This window comes from Jaculus jaculus, chromosome 11, assembly GCF_020740685.1.
Source record: "Jaculus jaculus isolate mJacJac1 chromosome 11, mJacJac1.mat.Y.cur, whole genome shotgun sequence".
NCBI lineage: Eukaryota > Metazoa > Chordata > Mammalia > Rodentia > Dipodidae > Jaculus > Jaculus jaculus.
Window position 1 is genome coordinate 61513883 of NC_059112.1, and position 23393 is coordinate 61537275.

The window sequence follows — 23393 nt, forward strand, 5'->3', positions numbered from 1 at the left end:
CTGGTAGGAGCTTTTATACTTCTGTAAACATACACTGACTTCTTTTTATAAGGAACACCAATCATGTTAACATGCGAAAACTTCTTCCCAGAATAAAACACAAAGAGGAAGTTTTCTCTAGCAGGGAAGGACTGGTCTAGCCCCTCAACCAGTGAGGGCTGGGATAGGCAGGGCTTACTACTCACTGACCTTCTGGATAAGATTGTCTGGGTTTGTTCCAGCTTCACAGTTAAGAGGCTCGGAGTCTTTGTGAAAGAATATTCACTATGACAAATAAAAACAACAAACTGTGTTTTTTTTTTGAAATTTTATTTGGTGTTAAGTCCACAAGAAAACAACAACACAAAAAAATCAGTTACTCTGGTGTACGTGAAATCAGAACAATACAATCACAGGAAGAAAAAAAAAAATCTCAGCCCAGGAATGGAAACTGACACTTCAGTGCTCTGGATATGCAACACGCTTCATACCTCAGTGCGCTTCAGCGTTTGCCAACTTTTTTTTTTTTAATGCTTTTTGTGATCATCCATTCACAAAACTAAAACCACACTTTCAACTCTGTGCTGAAAGTCTCTAAGCATCAGCCACTTAACTATGAGAACAAATCAATACAGAATCTTGTCAATTCCTTTGCTGTCTATGATCATCCCATCCTCATCTGTGGAGGACCTCACCTCCATGTTGAGGAAGTTGGCACCTTTGCCACTGGAGCTCTTCCCTGATGAGCAGCAGCTATCCAAGTCAATTGAGCTCATAGCTACATCTGAAATCCATTTGGTTTCTGCTATATAAACAAGGATCTCTAGGATAATCATCATTGATTAGGAGTTTAAAACTTCTAGTCCTTTCTTGCCTTTGATGATAAGTTATGTTTCAGTGCAGATACTAATCAATTTTAGGAAGCTCCAGAAGAAAGAAAAATACATAAAAATTTATCTGATGTCTGTAAATAAATAAGAACATAAAACTTTACACATGCACACACGCACACATACACACATACAAACCCACTGTAAAGTGTCAAAAGATATGCTGTATAAAACAAACCCTACAGTGGTGAGATCACCCTCAACAAGCATGCCAGGCTTCCCATGGTGAGGACATACAGATCCTCAATGACTGCTCCAAGCAAGGTACCTCACAGAATTCAGCTCCCAGCTAAAAAACCATCCATATGCTCCTCTGCTGAACTTAGTGATGAGGCTGTCTTAGCCATGACAGACTTCTCCATCATCCCTGACATCATGAACATGCTAAACTGATGTCACAGATTAGGTATTTTTAAGACAAGTTGGTTAAAAAGGATAATTTAGAAGGTTTAGGCTTTGCACATATTAGCCCTCTTAGCTTCAACCTGTTACACACTGTTGTGCGAGTTGCGGAGGTGATCAGCATGTTTAGATGCAAATGTGTGAGACACGCAGAGGGTCTGGGCTCACCAATCATATGAAGCAATGATCAGAAAGCAATCACACAGGTATGTGGAAAATTACTCTACCTACCCCAGCCCACCACACACAGAACTTGCCCAGAACATTCTCTCAAACATAGAATGAGATATAAGCTATACTACATCACAGCCACAGAGCAGCTAGCTGCAGTAGCCAAAGATTTCTTTGGGGTGATGAGGTGGCCTTATTGCATGTCAAATTTTTTAAGTTCAAGTTTGGAGACCTCAGTTCAATGAAGTCACCAAAGTATTACAACTGGCAACCAAGGTCCTCAATCATGTGAAGATCTAGCATAGAAAACCCTGGCTGGCATTTGTATGACTGCACCACAGTATCAAAGCTGGCTGGGTAGAGTGGGCATGCTTACCCCACTCTTCCTCATCTTACTACCCCATGCCTCAAATCCTTGGCTTCTTCAGTTAGCAAGAAATTCACAAACCACAGTATCATCCATGATACTTCAGGTTAAATCCTAAGAAAGAAAACACAGTATTTTGTAAGTCTCTAAAAGCACACTCTTGTGGTTTCTATATCAAATGTACATAAGATTTTGCTGAATGAAATTGCAGATGAGTCACCATGCTTCCCTCCTACCTTCATAAAGGCCCCAACACACTGCAGGGAAGGATTTATCTCCTGGCTCTCAGAGAACAAAGCTAGAGTCTCTGGACAGCTGTAGTGGCTGTCGTGCTGCAGTACTGACAAGGTGATGGCGACGCAGCCACCACAAGAGGGAGAGGGCCTGCAGCTGCGATGCAGAAGCGGGGACACTACTAGGACAAGCACATGCACACTCATTCTTCACTGGACAGCACAGTCTAGTCTACTTCAGATAGCAAGAACTTAACAGCTTGGAAACACATCTTCAACAGGACAGCTGTCCTCAATGCTAAAATAAGCAAGAAGAGAAAGGTAATCACTGATGTGAATCAGTTAATCCAAGAAGAAACCTAAGTTGCTGCTTCAGACTAACAGGCCTTACAGAAGGCAACTTCCCTTCACACAGCATTTTAAAAAAGATTGTTACTATTCTGCAGGGTCAAAGATGCGTTCGGGAGAACAGCTCCTCTCCGCTGGGGCCCACCCACTCGCTGCCATCTTCAGGGCCTGTGTCGCCTGAGTCAGAGCTGGTGCTGGAGCACATCTTCCTGGGGAGGCTGTTTGGTTTGACACCAGAGCCTCTCTCTCCTGCGCATCTTGCTTCATAGACAGAAGACACCTATAATTCAAGAAAGAGTTTTCAACTGACCAGATATCATAATGCCCACCCCAGAGAGCTAAGCTGCTCTTTATTTGTATGCAGAGATGAGAAAGCAAACCACTGATATTCTCCTAGAGATCTACAAAAGCTGAAGAGAGCTAGATAGTTCACTACTTCAGAGAAAACCTGCTTCTCCCTTGTCCATGAAGGGTCTCAACCCTAACTCTGCCATGTCTAGTCACTTGGGTAAATGTGGCTGTGCTACGCTAAGATAAAAGACTTCCTTCATTTTCAAAAAGTCTTTTGAGTGCCTACTGCAGGACAGCCATGATGTCACATATAAAACTCCAACAGGAAGACAGACATGGTCACGCCCTCCTGGTGCTCATGTTCCTATGGACAAGGCAAACAAGCAAACCAACAGACATGCAGACTGCCCTCACCAGTTTATAGCAACCTTCCCCAACGCTTCATCACACCTACCACCAGCTCCATCCCATTTCCAAACGGCATTACAGTCCTAGCTTTTGAGCTTCAGGCAGAAGCACAGAAAAGCTAGTGAAAGAGTAAAGGGACCTGAGGTTGGAGGGAGATAAGCATACATGCTTCCAGGTGTGGAGGGAGTCTGGACTTTGTCCAAATGCAGTGGGTAAGACTGTTGAGGCTCACAGGCCATGTCTGTAACGCCACCTTCAGATGCCTCAGTTTTCTATTCTACAAAATGAGCATGTCAGGAGTACTTAGAACACATGGTGTTGAGAGGTCTTGCTGAATGGTGATGACTGGTGAGGACAAGGAAGGTCATGGCCACTACTGAGGAGTGTGGCAGTAGTCTGCACCAAGTGGGCAGGAGAACTTGAGGGAAGAGGTGTGTGTAGAGACAAGGTTCAACAATAGGCTGGCAAGCAGGCTGTGTGTGAAGATTAGAGGAAGAAACAGATTTGGTGAGCTGTTCAATGAGGGGTGAAGGGTGTGTGGCAGGCCTTACATATCAGCCTGAACATGCTAATGCCTACTGATAGGTTTTTAGGTACTGAATACCACACAGTGCTTTGGAGAATTCTTACAGGGCTTAAATTGACTATGACAACTCCTAAGAAAAAAGGAAGCTTGCTTCGATTCATTGGCCTATCTGCCTAATAACAGGAGGGCTTGAGAATGGGCCATAGCAGGTATAAGCCTTAAACTTGCCTTCACAGAGCCCACAAACTTGCTGGGGAGACAGACATGTACAGAATGTCAGGACTCCAAACAAGAGGAACTGTATCTGGACAACAAGTAGCAAGAGAACAAGAGCAGTCTGTCCCACATGGGGTAGGGAAGGTCAGGCCAGGCCAGGTGAGGCAGGAAAAGCACACTGAAGCAGAAAGGTGCTGTCCCAGGACTGGAACGGGGAACAACAGGCTCACCATGTCATTCAGAAATCCCCTGTGGCAGCAGGGTGAGAAAAGCCAGAGAGGATTGGAGACTCTCTAGGCCACCTTGCTGTAATTGGGAGAGGCAGGGGTGAGGCCGACCCAAAGGAAGGGCCAGAGAGGAAAAAGGCAATATCCAGAGCAGGGGTTCTGGCTTAGTGGGTCACATGACTCCCAGGTTTCTGAATAGTGTGTAGGGAGGCGCTGGCCATTTAGGAAGAAGGAGGGCAGTCCACTTACCCTATTAAAATTTAACAGACGCTCTTCATTACAGGGTATTTCTTTAGCATCTGGATATTCTTCTATATCATTCTCTCCCTTGGCATTTGTATAACATTCTTAATCATTTTGAATGGAGAAGGGAAAAGAGGGAAAGGGGAAATTGCATTAAGACACAGTTACGAGATATACATTCTTGTTCCATTTCCACTGAAAATTTAGGTCCCCCAGCCCTCTGGAGGTTTGAAGTAGTCACTGAAAGCACAACCAGCCAGGTGCATATGAAAAAAATGCTATGCCAAATGAAAATTTCTTAGCTCACAGAGTTTAGTGAGGAAATAAAACAAAGCATGAACTAAGCAGCCAACAGAAGTGTTTTCTACCATGAGACACTCACTTAAATACATATGCACACCTATGATGTGAAGGCCCTGGGAACCAGTGGGGCCTGTGCTCAAGAATGAATATCAAATGGAGGGAGACAAAGGATGCATCACAGGTACATTCACGAAACAAGAACAGAGGCTTTCTAGAGAGGTCCACTGAGAAAGCAAAGCAGGTAAACATCTAGCCTGTTTGAACTCAACACCATGCCAACTGCACACTCCATAGACCTATGGACCAGGGAAAGGCGGCTTGTGGCTTGATGAGGCAATGCCTACTGAATGAGAAGGCAAAGCAGGCAATAGTTACAGGAATTCAATGGATCCAGGAAGGAACATTGTCCTCAGCCCATGCTGTACATTCAGTCACCCAGGGAACTCTGGAAGACTCAGGAGACTGACAGAACTGTTACAGGGTGGCCAGGCACCACCCTTCTGAAAAACTCCTGGGTGATTCCAGAGCACAGCCAGATGGAGTATATGGTCTCAATCTAGCCCAGCCTCTTGTCCACCAACTCCATGAAGTAGGCAACTACAGCATAGCCACAAAAAAACTTCAACAGGACTGGTTTGGACCTGGCAGTAATACAAGCTCAGATATGCCCCCTTAGTATCCTTGTCTGCTGGGAGTTACCAGAAGTTAACAGTATGTTATGAGTCCCATATGCCAAGAGCCAGACAAGGACAGCCTGGAAAAGTGCTGGACTCACTGCTTGCTGCGTAGAGCATTCTCCACAATTTGATAGCCCCTGGCATTGCCAATTACCTGAATAATCCAAGACCTGAGTGAGAAAGGCCACGGTAGATGTCAGGTTTTATTTCTTACTTGTAACCAATTATTCAATCCCAAGCCCTAAATCTCTGAAACAGGACTACCACCATCCCTTAGAGGCTTGCAGCACATTAGAGGAGGTGCTATGTGAGCAGTTGACATGCACAGTAACATCCATACCAACCAACCCAGGACACAGGAACTGGGAAGGTGGGGGAAGCCACTGCACTCTGATGAGGCAGGTCCTGTTTTACCCCATCCATACTAAACACATACTCCACACCCATGACAAGAGAGGGACTGTCGGGAATGGGAGTAAGTGACTACTTCCTGGTCCAGGAAGGCTCATGAACACAGAGATTTCACCTGAACTACTCCTTCATTCGGGACATTAACAAAGGGCAATGCTGAACTGTTTTCATGTTTCTTGTAATGCTCACAAATGACAGCTATTGTTTTCCAAGTAACAAATGTTTCTTGTAATCGATGAGCCACCCCCACCAGGAATGACTTCCTGTGGGCTCCTTTTACAAATACAGACAATGGGGAACAGAAAAAGGACAACACTGTGTAAACCTAGCAGCAGGCACAGAATTGCTGGGCTATAACTCAGCCTCATTCTCCTAGCCAAAGACCTAACAAACCCTATGCTGCTCACCAGAAGGCTCACTCTACACATCCTGGATAATACATGTCAATGCCAATAAGCTTTGATACATGGAGGAGCTAGAATGTGAGCACGGGAGGGTGCCATCTAAAGCCAGCTGTGGTCCCCACCCACACCATGCTAACTCCTTTTTGCCGGCCATACTACTCTATTGCACCAGTTACTGTACCTCTTCCTGCAGCCCCAACTATCATGTCATCATCCCTGCTCAAGACACTAAAGGAGGACAGGGACAGCCTTCCCATGCACTCCCAGATCCTACAGCAGTGCCCAGCACACAGAAGGTGTACATGTGCCTAGTAGCACCACCAAAGAACACACAGAAAAACCAGCAGGGTTAAAGTAGCAAGGTAGTGGGCTTTCACCAAGAACAAGATGCCTCACTTCCTAGACCTGACCAAATGTGCAAGGGGGCAGTCCCCCTTTTCAGGGATGCACAGTGCTCCAGGTAAGTCAGTGTCAAGAGCAGTATGTGCTTGTTCCTAGCCATTTCCAATGTTAGAAGCTTCAGGAGTGCCTGACTCTTCTGAAGAGGTGAGTGGGGGGCTGTGTCCTATAAGCCCTTGTGAGGCTACAGACCCCCAGGTGCACAAGTAGAAAGAAGGATGCTTCATGCTATTTGTGGCAGCTGCACAGGGGTCATACTTAACAGCTGTCACTCAAAAGATCAGTTGCCATTATTTACCTACTATGTGCCACTTCACATGCAAACTCAAATGTTTTATAAAGTCAAGGACCTAGATCTTAGAGTTGGACCTGGACTCCTATTGATGAATGACAGAAACAACCAAACTGAGGGAAGTATAAATTCAGTTGTGTCTGAAAATCACTCCAAGGAAGTAGATGCTTGCTGTAAGGTGGTACTCCTCTTTCCCTTCTGGTTCTTCCAAGGTGACCCTCTGAGACATAGCTCTTCATACTTCTGACTCACATTCCATTTGCTGCACCTGTGACCCAGCTCACAGACTGGGCACTTATGAGGGCCAGGTCTGTGCAATTATGACCCTAGCATTCACTCTGTAGAGGACAAAATTTCTGGACCATCAGATATACAACCTGGCTTTCCAGTTTACAATTTATAGTTGACTCACAAGATTTGGGAAAATTACTAACCTTGAGACCTTTCTCATATGAAAACCAAGGGCAATATCTCACCAGGTTCTCATGAGATAACAGAAAAAATAGAGAATACCTTTCAAGCAATGAACTGCCTGGATTTAAGTTCAGAACAATAGTAGCAACCAGCCCTCTGTACCTGCTGTGAAACAAAGATACTAAATGAAGACAGCTCTTCTCTCTCTTCATGACCCAGTTGAATCTTTAGGAACGAGTAATGTAGGGTTTGGGAAGGCATCTGTGACTACAGAACAGAGAAAAGCAAATATCCCAGAGAAAAAGAATCAAACCATGTGCAGGAAACAAGGGTTTAGGAGGGTGAAGCTACTGAGAGAAGTCACTGGCTGCAAGGCAGCTATAGCCTTAACGAGGAAACATGACAGATGTGAATACGCTCATTGAAGATTTCCGTAAGCCCCCAGCGTTCTCACAGGAATGAGAAATACATAAGATAGTCAACAGAAGCCCAGGAGTCCACAGGCCATCCAAGCTCAAAATCAATACACATCTCCACATATCTCCAGAGTTCCTATGTCTCCCCAAATTCTATGTCAGGATTTGTCACAGCTTTTGTCTGTCTACTTGGAAGGCTCACATGGTTCATTCATAACATGCCCCTAAACTAAAATGGTCCTAATGAAATCAGCTCCTGTTCCTACCCCTCTTGTAGCCACTCTTCCTCCAAATCCCACCTGCTGTATACTCCTTAGTCTCAGGACAAACTCATTCTCTACAAAACCTTTTGATTATCTATTCTTATTACCTGGTACAAGCCTATCTTATTACTCCCCAGACCAATGCAGGAACCTTGGCACCCAGCAGCTGCTCTGCAGTTTTTCAATTTCATCTTGACCATTGGTATAATTTTTTTTTTCTTCCCAAGGGAGGGTCTCACTCTAGCCCAGGCTGACCTGAAATTCACTATGTAGTCTCATGGTGGCCTTGAACTCATGGAGATCCTTCTACCTCTCCCTCCCTAGTGCTTAAAGGCTACCACGCCTGGTTGGTAGAGTTTTTAAACACACATTGACCTAACACCCTCCAAACTGAAATCCTTCCCACAAACATCCATTCCTGTATACTAAACTGGCCCCAGCAGCCAAGCTCCTGATCCTGACAAGCTCCCTCCTCCTTTCCTGGCTCAGCTTTAAACCAGCTGTCTTCACCCTAGCTCAGGCTGACCTGGAATCACTGTATAGTAGCAGGGTGGCCTCAAACTCAGAGTGATCTTCCTACTTCTGCCTCCTGAGTGCTGGGATTAAAGGCATGTGCTACCACACTCTGCTGTTTTCTTTTTAAAGTTTAAAGTGACTACATTAAGAGAAGGAAAGAGAGGAGAGTATGAAGAGCTCCTGACCACAAGTCCCTCTTCTTTCAATTTGCCTCAGACTCTGCTACCTTCTGTTTGGTGACTTTCCTCCTCTATGGTTCTACAGTGGCTATATATAACTCATCAAAACTCAGTCAGTACCTTGTATGCTTTTATGTACTTCCAAATTTCTATCAGCCCATGACTGAGTTTGAGAGCAGGATATAGTTTTCATTCATTTCTATGTCCCCAGTGTGTGACAAAGTATTGGACACATGGAAACTATTTGGTGTTTCCTAAACTAGGAATCTGAACCAATTAATCAGTGTCCACAGGTCTCCTTACCTTCACACTCTGATGCAGGAAAAAGAGGAGAGTATAAGGCTTTTTCCCACCAGGTCTGTTTTTCTTGATTTCTATTCATTTCTTGTACATCAGTGTTCAGTACAGGAAACTGTTTAGATTAAACCAAATTGAGAAAATGTTTATAAACTTTCAAGATGGGGGGAAAATCATGCATTACTGGTGGAATATAACCCCAAGTTTAAAATTATATACAAATATGTATATGTGTGTATATATGTATGTACGTATGTATGTATATATACATGTATATACACAAAATATACATGTATTATACAAAATTATACACACACACACACATACATACATGAAACAGAATTAAGTGTGACAGTGAGTATGGGCACAACAGGGCCTTGTGCCACTGCAAACGAACTCCAGACATATGTGCCACTTTGTGCATCTGGATTTATGTGGGTACTGGGCAATCAAACCTGGGCCATCAGGCTTTGCAAGCAATCACCTTTAATTGATGAGCTATCTCCCCAGCCCAACCTCAGAATTCTTAAGATGGGAGCTTCTAAAAAAACACTTAAGGGCTGGAGAGATGGCTTAGTGGTTTAGTGCTTGCCTGTGAAGCCTAAGGACCCCGGTTCGAGGCTCGATTCCCCAGGACCCATGTTAGCCAGATGCACAAGGGGGCGCTCGCGTCTGGAGTTTGTTTGTAGTGGCTGGAAGTCCTGGTGTGCCCATACTCTCTCTATATCTGCCTCTTTCTCTCCATGATGAGGCATTGACAAGGCTGGACTGAGTGCAAATGAGGCCAGGGTCTCCGGTAACTGGCAACAATTCCTAGTACACTGAGCCATTTCAGAAAGGCCTTCTCTATTCTGGGATATTACTTAAGTGTTTAGGGCAGCAAAGGAAGGTGGCCAGAACTCTCTCCACCATCCTAAGGCACTACTGCAGGGAGAGATTAACAGGTTGCCATCTGTGTTGCTATTTGTGCATTTAACTATACTGCTTATTTTTTGATGCTCTCATGAGACAGAGAGAAAGGTACAAAAGAAAGGGACACAAGAGTCAATCATGAAGGACAGGGGTGATAAGGGAAATAAGATAGAGGGGTCAAGGCACAGTTTAGGGTCTAGGACATGCACTAAGATAATGAGGTAAGATACCAGAGGAACCATATTGGGAGCTTCTTAAGGACAAGACTGTATCTTGGTCACCGGTGCACCTATAGGCACAAAGCTGCAGAAACCATCTCCAAGGCCTAGTCTCTGATCACAGAGCACATAGTATCTTCTCTCCCTTGTGAAGCCTGCCAGTCTCTGTCATTAGTCTTTTCTGAACCCTCCATTTGGGTGTCAGTTCCTATGGTCAAGATTTAATGTCTTCTTTTATGCTAAAGAGCCATATTCAACATACACACATTTTATGACAACTTTCTACTCATTTGATCCCAACAGTTAGGTAGCAGAGCAAATATGATCACATATTTTGCTCATTTCTCTCGAATGCTGTTTTTGTATGTGGTTGTTTAAGTGTGCTGCACGCACCCTGTGCATACACATGGGGGGGCCAGATGGAAGGCATCAGGTGTCCTCCTCTTTCACTCTTCTGCCTTATTTCCCTGAGACAGAACAGCGTCTTATCGATTGTGTAGTGCCTACTTTTTCAGTTAGACTGGCTGACCAGGGAGCCCCAGCAATCTTGTCTGCCTCACCTCTGGGGTTACAGGCAAGTGCAGTCATCCCCAACTTTTTACATGGGTGCTAGGGAGCATGCTTGAGCAGGAAGCACTCTTGCCCACTGAGCCACCTCTCTAGCTCTATTTTTTTTTAATATTTTATTTTTATTTATTTGGAGAAAGAGAGAGAGAGCGAGAGAGAGAGGGAGGGAGGGAATGAATAGGTGCAACAGGGCCTCCAGCCACTGCAAATGAACTCCAGACGCATGCGCCCCCTTGTGCAGCTGGCTAAAATTGAACCTGGGTCCTTTGGCTTTACTGGCAAACGTCTTAACCACTAAGCCATCCCTCCAGCCCTCTCCAGCTCTGTTTTAACTCAACTTTTGGCTTAATGTGATGGTAGAAAGTGCAGAACAAAAAGAAGAAACTGGAAGCAGGACAGAACAAAGTAGAACCACCCACCTCCAGGTGTCTCCTAGCTCACTCTGACCTCCAAGTACTTCCTCCAATGGCAGCTTCTTTAGGAAGCCTGCCTGGCTCCTATTTAATGCAGCCAGCTGCTCTTGACTCTCCCAGCCCACCTCATACCTCATGCAGCAGCTCTTCACCTTCTTTCAGATAATGCTTTCTCGACCAGAATGTTAACTTAGGAAATCTGCTGTCAGTGCCCCAAGGTTGCAGGTACCTTCACAATAAAGGACCTTTTGCTATTTATTCTTAGCACCCACAAGAGCAGCTGGAACATACACTAGGCACTTGATACATATCCCATGAGTGAATGGACAGTGAAATGAGAGAGGGGAGAACTTCATCTGAAAAGCCTGAGCACAAATGTGTGCAACCACAGATGCAATTCTCAGTTCTTTAGAAGCTGAAAGTGATGTGAAGGGGACACAGGCTCCACAGCTACAGTCTCACTCAATAGCTTAGTAATGATGAAGAGAAACATGATGGCAGTCCCCCCTTTTTTTGGCATCCCCTTTATTTGAGGTCTTAGCACATCCCTTTCCTATAGATCCTTCTCAGTCAGTGAATGACAAAAGAAAAGGAAGCCCTCTTTAGACTGCTCGTTTGAAAAGGAGAAACAAAATGCAAACAAGATATATAACAGACTGAAAAGGCCTACTCTGGGCTTTCCTCTGCTCTCAAGGTACAAAGCTGGGGGAAGAGTGTTGGCTCTGACCTTTCCTGTGGGATGGGCTAATCTCCCTCCCTGAGCTTACAAAGAAAGCATGGTGTCAACCCACCAGGATGGCCTTCTACTCCCTCTCTTTCTAATCTTTAGACCGGCTGACCTTCAGAGATGAATTCTGGGGAAAAAATGAGCTCCAGCCTAAACTGGCCTGGAAATTCCTTGATGATAGGACTAAGCTTTCTGTTTCTTTTCTGTGCTTCAAAGTATTTGGCACTAAGTAGGCACTGGAGTTATGAGAAGGATGTATGTACCATGCTTTTTTGCATTCTCTCACTGCTTCTCTGTAGCTGTGTATATGGGTACACAATTGCCTTTCTTTCTATATACATGAGCCTTGTTCACCTATCCCATACCTCTGTAGCCAAGCCTCTCTACCTAGCCTTCTGTCCACATGGCCTGCTTCCTTCTGCCCTATCCACTTAAGTGTGTCCAAACCACCTACCATATCACCCATTCCTTAGCATGGCTCTACAGAGGCTCCCACAGCCTCTTAGGACTCATCTCCACTGCTCCACCAACATATGACCTAGAACTATATTGGCCCTATTGCCTGAAAGACAAGGAACTGGACAGTTAAGTAACAGTGTATCCATACAGTGGGAAGGTATACAGGAAATAAAGAATAATTATAAGACAGGGCCATTTTGTGGTGGCACATGACTTTAATCCCAGCACTCAGGAGGGAGGCAGAGGTAGGACTGCTGTGAATTTGAGGCCAGCCTGAGAATATAGAGTGAGTCCCTACCTTGAAAAAAATAGAATAAGAAAGGAAAGAAAGGAGCATTTTAGTTACAAAGGAAAAGTAGGAGGAACTATATCCTTGCAAGACATATTCTGGTGACACATCACAGCTCATACTAGTTGAGTGGTAAGGGCCTCTTCACCGTGTATGTACCCTCTTGGAATGAAATATAACCCATACAAGCTACTCATTTCAATTAAATCATCTTCAGACTGGTCTTCCTGCTAGACTGAAGTCTTCACAGGGAAGGATGATATGTCACTTAACTAGTGCTCCTTCCTTAGTGATGGATATAGAACAGGCATCCAATAAATGCCTGCCAACCTGAATTGAACTTTAACATATACCAAGATAGCATTTCTCATGGAAATCCCACATTTTCTTCCTCTTGCTCTGAAACAGATGGAATAATAGTGACTTTTAAATGGACACAGATCACTTCTGGAAAGACTGGCTCCACACAGGCAAAGGGGAAGAATACCCTTCTATGGACTCAAGACTGACCAGCAACTGTGACAGGGTGGACAGACATAGGTGCCAGCTAGGTTCCAAACTGTCCCTTTCTACTCCCGTACTTCAGGTCAAGCTATGACGTATACTCCAATCTGCAGTGGTGTTATGCAAGATTGGTGCTGACAGGCTTACAGCATCTGACTTTCAGACAAACCCACATCCTCTGCAGGAAGCTAAGACAGCTCAAGATAGCCCAGAATTCTGAGTACATACTGAGCAACATACTAGAAAGTAGAGGATTATGGTAGTATGATGTAGAATCTCACAGCTTTCCCCATTTTTTTTTCTTCTCAATCTAGAGCCAACTGAAATACATATAAAGGAATATTTAGGAAGAAAAAATGGGGTAATACAACAACAAATATAATCTATCAACACTATTTTTTTATTTTTAGACACACACACACACACACAGACACACACAGACACACACACACACACACACACACACACACACACACACGGGGGGGGAGAGGAGAGACAGACAGACAGACAAGACAGAGACAACTGGCATGCTAGGGCCTCAGCCACTGCAACCAAACTCCAGACACTTGTGCCACCTAGTGTGCATGTGCGAACTTGCTCTTCTTGCCTCACCTTTATGAGTCTGGCTTATGTGGGATCTGAAGAGTGGAACATATAGGTCCTTAAGCTTTGCAGGCAAGTGCTTTAACTGCTAAGCCATTTCTCCAGCCCTACTATTTTTCTTTAACAGTTTACATTTGAGTTTTACAGGCCTTAAACTGATCCCTCTACCAATCTCTAGGCAAGCTAACTAGAGTAGCCATTCTTAATTTACCCCTGGGGTTTCCTGGAACTACAGGCAAACAGCTACACACCTATGCACTCAAACTAGTTGAGTGAGGCATGGTTGGGTATGGTCCACAGCCCTTTGGAGCTGATAATCAAATAGCAGAGAGAAAGTATGTGAACAAATGAAAGGACATAGAAATGTGTTATCAATTAAAAAAAAGAAAGAGAGAAAATGCAGGGAAATTAAGAGAAGGGAGAATTAATTGTGATGTGGGTTGAAGATGGGGTAGAGGACAGAACAAGAGTTAGACAAAGTTAGCCGGGTGTGGTGGCACATGCCTTTAATGCCAGCACTTGGGAGGCAGAGGTAGGAGGATTGCCACAAGTTCGAGGCCACCCTGAGACTACACGGTGAATTCCAGGTCAGCTTGAGCTAGAGTGAAACCCTACCTTGAAAACAAAAAAAAAAAAAAAAAAAAAAGTTAAAGTGTTAGTGAAGAAGGTGGCATGTGACAACAGCCTCCCAAGATGAGAGCCAGTGTACAGGACAGATAAGAGGGAAGGCAACACACAAACTGCTCCCCAGATGTCATGATGTGTAAATGTCTCCAATTCTTCTCAACAGTTTGCTTCTGGTTAAGCAATATTTGAAACTGGGCAGACAGCTATGGTTTTTTGTAGATAAATTACTGCCTTTAGTTGTTAGATCTGGTACAGTCAATTCAACCTCAAGTCACTTCTTAGGAATCCAATCAAAGGGCACAATAACTCCATTAATAAAACCTTTGACATAAACCACACAGAACTCCTAGCTTCAAGAACCCAGACTTTTTACAGAGCAAGAGGTTCTGGAAAAGATAATTTTTGGTGTAATATATTGAACATGAAATACACAAGTTATAATAAATCCAATCAACACTTAAAAAACATTTTTATTCATTTATTTGCAAAGATGGAGAGAAAGAGAATGGGTGTCCCAGGGCCTCTAGCCACTGCAAATCAACTCCATCTTTTGCATCTGGCTTACGTGGGTACTGGAGAATGGAACCTGGGTCTTTTGGCTTTGCTGGCAAGCACCTAAAGTGCTGAGCCATATCTCTAGCTCCCCAATCAATATTTAAGAGGCAGTGAAGCAGGCCTGCTCCCTAGAAAAGATCTTCACTAGGAGTCACATCCTGATTCCTTGATTGGAAGCAGGAATGCTTATATATAAGCTTTTTGCTTTACACATAGTACATGAACATTACATAAGAATCTTATAGCCTGTGACTTATTGTAAAATGTCTTTTGTCTGCAAAAGCCTACTTCAAATCTATAAAAATCAAATCCATTTTAAGTCCTAAAATGTAAACTCATAGGAATAATACATTTCAAGATATTTAAACTAAGTCCACAGTATTTAACCCTATCTTTCACTCTCTGAGATGATTATTCCTAGAACAAAGTCTGATCAAACCCTTTATCAAACACCAACATGCACGGATACCTACCTTTTCCAGTTGTTCTGAAGAAACTGGATTATCTTCACAAGCAGGGAACTGACAACCTGCTTTGCAACTACAAAAATTATTAGTTTCTTCCTCACATTGTGCCATGATTTTACAATTTGCTTCTGAACTTTCTAAATTTATTTCCAGAGATTCATTCATGCTACATTCCAAACACTGATTTTGCTTTCTGATGGGCAGAATCCCAGTTGCCTCTTCCTGGGAATCCAGTGATGTCTGAGCACTCTTCTCCATCCCAGATTTTTTTAATCTGGGAAGGAACTTCCCAGACTCAAGCTCTGACTTCCCATAGTAGTGGCCTTCTTTCTCTGCATCTTCTTCCAGAGGCTTGAGATCTGCCTGTGAATCTTCAAATACATCAACCTGAGAAGGAATGGGAATATTTGCTTCATCTTTCTCAGATTCCAATTCCGACTCACTTCCTCCTCCAGGGGACAGTTCAGATGCAGAAATTGGGCGAAAGTGAGTCCGGGGAGAGATCCGAATAGCCCTGTATTGTGTTCTGTCAACACCACATATCCTGGGGTGAAAAATCTCACTGTCTGAATCAGAGCAGAGAATTGATTTCGGCTTAAAACTGGGGCTGAAAGATGCAATCCCTTCGGGTTCAAATGAACATTCTACATGAAGAACTTGTGAAAATGGATTGTTTAGGTCAAAGGAAGAGAACGAATATTCAAGCCCAGGATCTTCAACTTGAAAGTTACTACAAGCTCCTAGCAAGTCTTCATGGAAGATAAAAGAAAATCCTTTATTTAATCCATTTTCCCCACTCTTCGGCAGATCATTTTGTTCAAATGACACAAAGGGTTTCCATAACTGCCTGTGCCCAGGAGCAAAGCTGTTTCCTGGGGTCATAAAGACATCCGTACCAGCTATTGTCACAACATCAGAGGCTGCACACTGCAACAAACTTCCTTTTGTGTGACTAGGTGGTACAACTGCCCATTCCCCATCACTGTTGAAGGTTTTAAGTTCTCCATAAACTCCTCCAAGAATGAATGCATTCTCTTTATCTTGGGCCACACCCCAAGGTTTAGAGGGTGTGGTATAATCACCACCATCCACCTTTGACAGCTCACTAGAGACAAATGTTCTTTTTTCTGGGTTCTTCTTCTGTCCCTCCCAGAGATGATACTCTGATCTCTGCACAGCCCTACTTGGCTCCTGAAGGGACTCCATTTTAGCTTCAGCATCCAAGCAGCAGCAGTAATTATTCACATCTGTTGAAAACAACTCATCATCAGTTCTTTCTAGTTCTACTGTAGCTGTAGAATGTCTATCTGCCATCTTTGTCCAAATGTCTTTAATAACCCCTGAGCTGTAGCTATCTCCATGTGGACTGCTTTCACTACATGCTTGTGTAGTTTCAAAGCTTTTGTTTAATGTTTTTTGTTCTAGTTGAATACCACAGACAGATTCTAGCTTAGATCTTTTTTTGAAAACTAATGTAGGAATTTCTCCTAAAGTCCTACTGTTTTGCTGGCAAGTTTCATCTTGCAAAAAATCTAGAAGTTCTTCATCTACATAATTTGATGAGACTCTAGGAACTACATAATTAATATCTTCTGCATTAAACTGTGTCGGTTCTTCAAACTGAATGTTTAATGTCTCGTTGTCTGAACGTGTTTCTTCTGAATGGGACCACGGACTACAAGTTCTTGTTGAAAGATTAGAACAATGTTCATTTTCTTCAAAGGCACTATTTTTGGTCCATATTAGCAATCTAGACTGTGTTTTCCCAAGTATATTAGCACTAGAATCTGTATTTTCACTTCCCAAGTTGAGTGTTTCAAAAGAAAATGGTAAAACAGAATTACTACATTGCACTTCAAACACTGAAAAACAAGAGTTTATACCAGATCCTTCATTAATATCTGAAAAGAGCTCTTGATTGCCAGCAAGCAAGTGTGAATTGAGCATTGTGCTGTCCAAGATTGGAGAGAGTCTTATTGGAGAGTCTCCTCCAAAACTCTCTCCATCAGCATCACCAGAGCTGGATGAACAACACTCCCAAAACTGAGCCAGGTTGCCAAGGTCTTGTAGGAAGAAGCCCTCAGCACCCACAGAGCTGGTAGAATCTGTCCATATTGCACGTTCCCCTTGCAATTCCATACCATCTAACACTATGCAACATTCTGCCTCAAAATCTGCATTCTCTTTGCTTTTTTGTCGAATCATATTCAAAATTCGACTTTCTCCTTGCATTGTTTCTGAGGCACCAGGATCCAACATGGATTGATCAATATCCACTTCATAGAAGTGCGTTAATTCTGATAGATGAATATCATCTAGGTATTTATTGTCCTCTGGTAGAGAACATAATGAGGTCCCAGTGAGGTCAATATCCTCATTTATAACTGCAGGCATTTCTACAAAATGACCATCAATGAAAGTACCTGCTGCGAGGTATGTTTTATGGATATTACTGTTGCTGATACAAAGACCATGCACTGATTCAGACAAGTCTTCTACTGCCTCTGAGGTCAGAGCACTTGTGTCCTGTCTGTTTCGGTATGTGGTCTCTAGTTTGCTTTTTCTGCTCAAAGGAACAAAATATTCAGCAATGGGTTCAGTGTACCATAATGGCTCCTCTTTGTACTCTTTGTTGTTTCTGCTCTCCACATACAGGTCTTTTCCTGTAGAGCACCCAGGATCTTTTCTCCCTGTCTCTTTTGCTGGTCTTTTACCCCGCTTGCACAGCTGCCTGAATGACCCATTGCCACTGCTGCTGCTGCTACTGCTGCCTGCATAGACACTTCTCTCTGCCTTCTCACTGTGCTTCAGTGACAGCCTGTTTTGCCCATTCCGCCCTTTTTTGTTTCGAATTTCTCGTGCTTTATGTCTGACTTTAACATATTTCATGGATACTTTTAATTCTCCCTGATTACCACTTGAACTTGAGCCTGCTTCACTAGAGCCAGAAGACCAAGACCGAGGGCGAGTCTTCCCTTCAGACTTATGTCGGATTTGCTTTTTGTAGATGGCAGGTTTTTCTTCGATGGTGCCATTACTCAACTTGTTCTCCTTTTCGTGTCTGCTTCTGCTCTGGCTTTTCTCAAGCACATTGATGGATGTTTCCACGCTCCTTTCCTTGATGACTTCACTTTCACTATTGCAGTCTTTCGGGGAAGATGTGTCTGTGCTCACTGGGGGTGCTGTGGATGATGAAGAGGAACTAGAATAAGAACAGGCTTTGGACTTGTTCCAGACGGTCATGATCTCTTGCAGGCAAACTGGTTTCTCTGAAAGTGGTGGAAATGCTTCATAGTACCTAAAAAACAAGAGTCAAGAGTTCAAAGGTAAGCACTTACCTATAAACCAACAATTCCAATCACAGAAGTCCAGTATTTCATCTTTACAGGGTCAAAATGCACACTATTAATATTTCATTTCAAATAACTTAAATACAGTAAAATATACTGGACATTAAGATCAGTCCCATGAATCAAGTACTTTTCTGCACAGCACTGTGATAAGTACTATGCAAATATTATGAAAAATATGTAAGACAACAGATTTTTTTCTTCAAAGCTTGAATTTTAATGAAGAAGAAATGAAAAAACTTTACTACTAAGAGGAATGTATGAGTTTGAGAATCAATCTGATTGCAATACTGTGACTTTGAAGCTCATTTAATGTTTTAGTCTATTTCCTTAACTCTAAAGTGGTGAGCATACGATTGACCTCATGGTTATTGTGAACACTGGAAATGAATGCCATTGACAAGCTAGTTAGAAAATGAATGAGAAATATGTGCTCTGTAGCCACATTCCATGAGACTGAATCCTGGCTCTGCCTCTACCTGTGTGACCTTAGGCCTGTTATTTAACCTCTCCGTAGCTCAAAGTAGGAGTAAGAATAGTGCTAGGCTGAAAAGATGCTCAGCAGATAAAGGCAGTTGCTACCAAAGCCTGCCATCCCAGGTTCAATTCCCCAGTACCCATGTAAAGCCAGAGATGCATAAGTTGGTACATACATCTGGAGTTCATGTGCAGTGGCAAGATGTGCCCATTGTCTGTCTATCTCTTTGCTTGAATGAATGGAAAAAAAAATAGATGTAAAAAAAATAGGGACTAGAGATGGCATAGTGGTTAAGGTGCTTGCCTGCAAAGCCTATGGATTCATGTTCGACTCTCTAGATGCCACATTAGCCAGACGCACAAAGGTGAGGCAAGCACAAGGTCACACATGCCCACTAGGTGGCACAAGTGTCTGAGTTCGATTTCAATGGCTGAGGCCCTGGCATTCTGTGTCTATCTCTCTCTCTCTCTCCCTCTCTCTCTCTCTCTCTCTCTCTCTCTCTCTCTCTAAAAATAAACAGTATCGATGTCACAAAGCTGGTATCCGGAATAAAAGAACTGAAATGAGAAATGAGTCAGGATAACACCTGCTTGAAGCCTGACCTCAGTCCTATAACATTATCTTGGGATGCTAGCATGGTGCCTGGCACTTAAGCAGGCTCTCATTCAAGTACTCAGGAATGAGGAGGCTGGGGAGGTCTGGAGCAATCAGGGTCCTGCATTCCCTTCACAGGTTGATGAGAACTGTGAGGTCTGAGGATGTGACAATACACATATGATGTACTCCAGAATGGAGGCTTAACTACACCAGTGGTCTCAGGAAATGCAGAGAAGGAAAGACTAGGGTGGAGCCATTTTGGCTATGGAAGGCACTGCTATTGGAGAGACAGCACTCAAGGTCACACATGAGGTGGCAAAGACCTTGTCTTTAGAGGGCCTGCATATGACTACCTTTCTCAGTCTATATTTGAGCTGTTCAACAGAAACTCACTGTGAACTTCTAAGTGGTCTAGGAGTTAATTGAAACTGGTAAAATTAATTCTAAAGAAATTCAATATGTAATCAATATTAAGCTGATTAGCACAGTGTTTTGTATGACTGCAGAATTGTACGGGTTTTTAAAAATTTATTAGTTTGAGAGAGAAAGAGGCAGGGAGAGAGAAAGAGAGGGAGAGAATGGACATGTCAGGGGGCCTCCAGCCACTGCAAATAAACTCCAGATGCATGTACCCCCTTGTGCAGCTGGCTCACATGAGTCCTGGAGAATCAAACAGGGATCCTTTGACTTTGCAGGCAAATGCCTTCACTGCTAAAACATCTCTCCAGTACTGTACTGGGTTTTTTATACTTAGGTCTATCTCAATTTGAACTAACACATGTTAAGTGCTCAATGGCCTGACTTGTTTTATGGTTTATGTTGCAAAACACATGTCTGTACAAGCACAAAGTGTGAATTTTTCCCTCTAAGCTTTAGAAGGTCTGAAAAATTAAAATAAAATGTGTAACAAAGAAGTCTTCTATAATGTAGATTATTTCAATATAAATCATGTACAAAGAAAAAACTAAAAGTACAGAGTACAAGTTTAGTTAGGTCCAGAACTTGCCTATGCTCCTTGTGCAATAAACAGTAGAAAATTGGTTTGCTTATAGCTGTTTCAAAGGTAGTGCTGTGAAATTTCAAAGGTAGTAGTACATAAGTGAACTCTACAAACAATAACCTTCTTCATCTCATTCATAAGGCTAGAATAATCTCATTTGGCACTGCATTCTCGGCTCCAAGTACATAGTTGAGTGTTCAATATGTGTCTCTTAAATTATGAAATAAGAAATTAAACAAATGACAAATAAAAATTGGAAACCATGCAGCAGTTAGCAGCCTAAGTTTAATGAATGCATACTTTATACTGCATATAATCTTACATACATTTCCACTTGATCCTTTGCTGTAGGGGACAATTCTGCCTCTGGAGAGGGAGACCCCTCAAACTTTTTGTGAATCTTCTCTTCTGTTATAAAACAAAAATTCAGAAAGATTATCTTATATTTAATGAATGCTATGTTCTTAAAAGTTTCTCAAGTCATTTAAATCAAACAATTCATGCTTTGTATGAGAGAGGACTCTATATCAGTTTATCACTCATTCAATCATTTTTTTTTTTTTTACAGGTGTGCATCACCAAGCCCGGCCAGTTTGTCTTTTTCATTAAAAATCTACTTCAGTGTGCCAGAGGTACTCTATGGCCCACCCACACTAGCCACTGTATGTCACAGCTGATGAAGCTTCACAACTCTTCAGTATGAGACTGCAGTTCCCTGTGTACTTACTAATGAGGCCAGAAGGAGGCAACATCTGTTCACATTCCAAAAATATTTTCTCACAAAATTTTGACTCAGACTTTGTATTGACACATTTTAAATAATATTAAACTATAATTAAAAGTCTTCCTTACAATTAGCTCTGGTGCTTACCATGTAGGTAAGCAAGGCTGTATTTCAATTCAAACAGAAACATAAAGGGTTATGCAGTTAACTCAGCCCATGATACTATCTTAGATTAAAAACAAACTTGACCTCAGCAGAAGTTCTCAAGGCTTGGAAATAGCAAAATGACCATAAGGTCAAGGAAACTGGATTTTTAGCCTAAAATGTACTTCTCCTTCTGAGGTCTTGTGAAGTATCAGGAACCCACTGGATTATTAGGGCACAAGAATTTAAAAAAAAAAATGAATTCATTAAGTTTACCTATCTGAAGCAACTGAAACCTGAAAAAAAAAATTAGTGTGAACGCCTTGGAGACTTAATATCAATAAACACTAATATCAGGCAAAGAAAGAGAGAAGAGAAAATATTGCATCTAATCTCTGAGTTTCAAATTTAACAAACAAAAATAGAAAAAATAAAAACAAGGAAAAGTTTCCTATTTTTGAGAACACCTGTAGATTAAGCCTTATTACTCTTTGGAGCAGAGAATCTCCTAAGTGGCAACTAACATTACATAGAAACCCCTTGGAGAGATGAAGATGGTGAAGGACACTGGCCTGGTGACACACTGAACTCAAAGATTGTTTGGGTATGGATTCTAGGAATTTCTTCAGTCCAGGCTGGGAACTGCGACAGTGGGATGCACATGCTTACCTTGCTCACTCTGCAGGTCTTTCAGTCTGCAGCAGAGTTCCTCCACCAAAGTCTCGATCCCAGAACTCTGTGTGACAACAAAGAACGTTAGGTTATACAACTACAGCAAAAGCAGGCATTTCATGTCAACACACAGGCTTAAACTTTTCCATGTTCCAAAAGAAATATGCCAACACTTAATGAATTCTGGACTATAAAAACAGCACTTAACGTAGATCCAAAGTTAGTTTTATGTATTTTACTAATAAAGGACATTAAGTGGGACTTATTGATAAAGTAAAGCAATATGAATGTACCTCCCAGAATGGTTTCTATCTTTCCAGAGGACATCACCTTGCTCAGTAAAGCAAGGACCTAAGCACCCATTATCTGGCAAAAGCCAGTCACCTTTAAGAATCTATGTGATATGTAAATTGCTAAATGTAATACACTATATAAATGGACTAAAGAACAAAAATCACATGATCATCTCTCAATAGATGCAGAAAAAGCATTTGACAAAATCCAACATCCCTTCATGGTAAAAAGTCCTAAAAGAAATTAAGAAGGAACAAATCTCAACATAATAAAGGCTATTTATAACAAACCTATAGCCAAAACCCAAAATGGGGAAAAACTTGAAGCTTTTCCAATAAAATCAGGAACAAGACAAGGGTCTTCACTGTCCTCACTTTTATTTAATATAGTACTGAAAGTCTTAGCTTTAGCAATCAGGCAAGAGACACACATAAAAGGGATATAAATTGGAAAGGAAGAGATCAAATTATCATTACCTGCACATGATAAGATTTTATACATAAATGACCCTAAAGTCTCTACCAGCAAACTTAGAGCTGATAAACCCTTTTAGCAATGTAGCAGGATGCAAAATAAACACACAATGATCAGTGGCCTTCCTACATACTAACAACAAACATGTGGAAGATGAAATCACTCCCATTCACAATTGCCCCTCTCCAAAAAATTTCCTTGGAATAAACCTAACCAAGCAAGTGAAGGATCTCTACTGTGAAAACTTTAAAACACTCATAAGAAAATTTGCAGAAGACACTAGGAAATGGAAAACATCCCATGTTCTTGGATTGGAACAATCAATACTGTAAAAACGTCAATCTTACCAAAAGCAATCTACATATTTAATGCAACCTCCATTAAAATTCCAATGGTATTCTTCATGGAAATAGGGGGAAAAATCTAAAATTCATTTGGAAGCACAAA

The 23393-nt window shown here is 42.3% G+C and overlaps 1 protein-coding gene across 3 annotated transcripts in view; it reads right to left on the reverse strand.

The window, feature by feature from the left end:
• Positions 1-459: 459 nt before the first annotated feature.
• Positions 460-23393, reverse strand: part of Kiaa0232 (KIAA0232 ortholog) — a 156225-nt gene continuing 133291 nt past the window's right edge. The window contains exons 4-9 of one of the 3 annotated variants that reach the window (XM_004656115.2): positions 22176-22242; positions 20965-21046; positions 15220-18511; positions 8879-8987; positions 4308-4405; positions 460-2670 (exon numbers count right to left, since the gene is read on the reverse strand). In XM_004656115.2, coding sequence (XP_004656172.2) covers positions 2491-2670; positions 4308-4405; positions 8879-8987; positions 15220-18511; positions 20965-21046; positions 22176-22242 — 3828 coding nt within the window. In that variant the 3' untranslated portion in view covers positions 460-2490. The remainder of the gene's footprint in view (positions 2671-4307; positions 4406-8878; positions 8988-15219; positions 18512-20964; positions 21047-22175; positions 22243-23393) is intronic. The other 2 variants (XM_045130394.1, XM_045130393.1) reach the window with 2 other exon arrangements.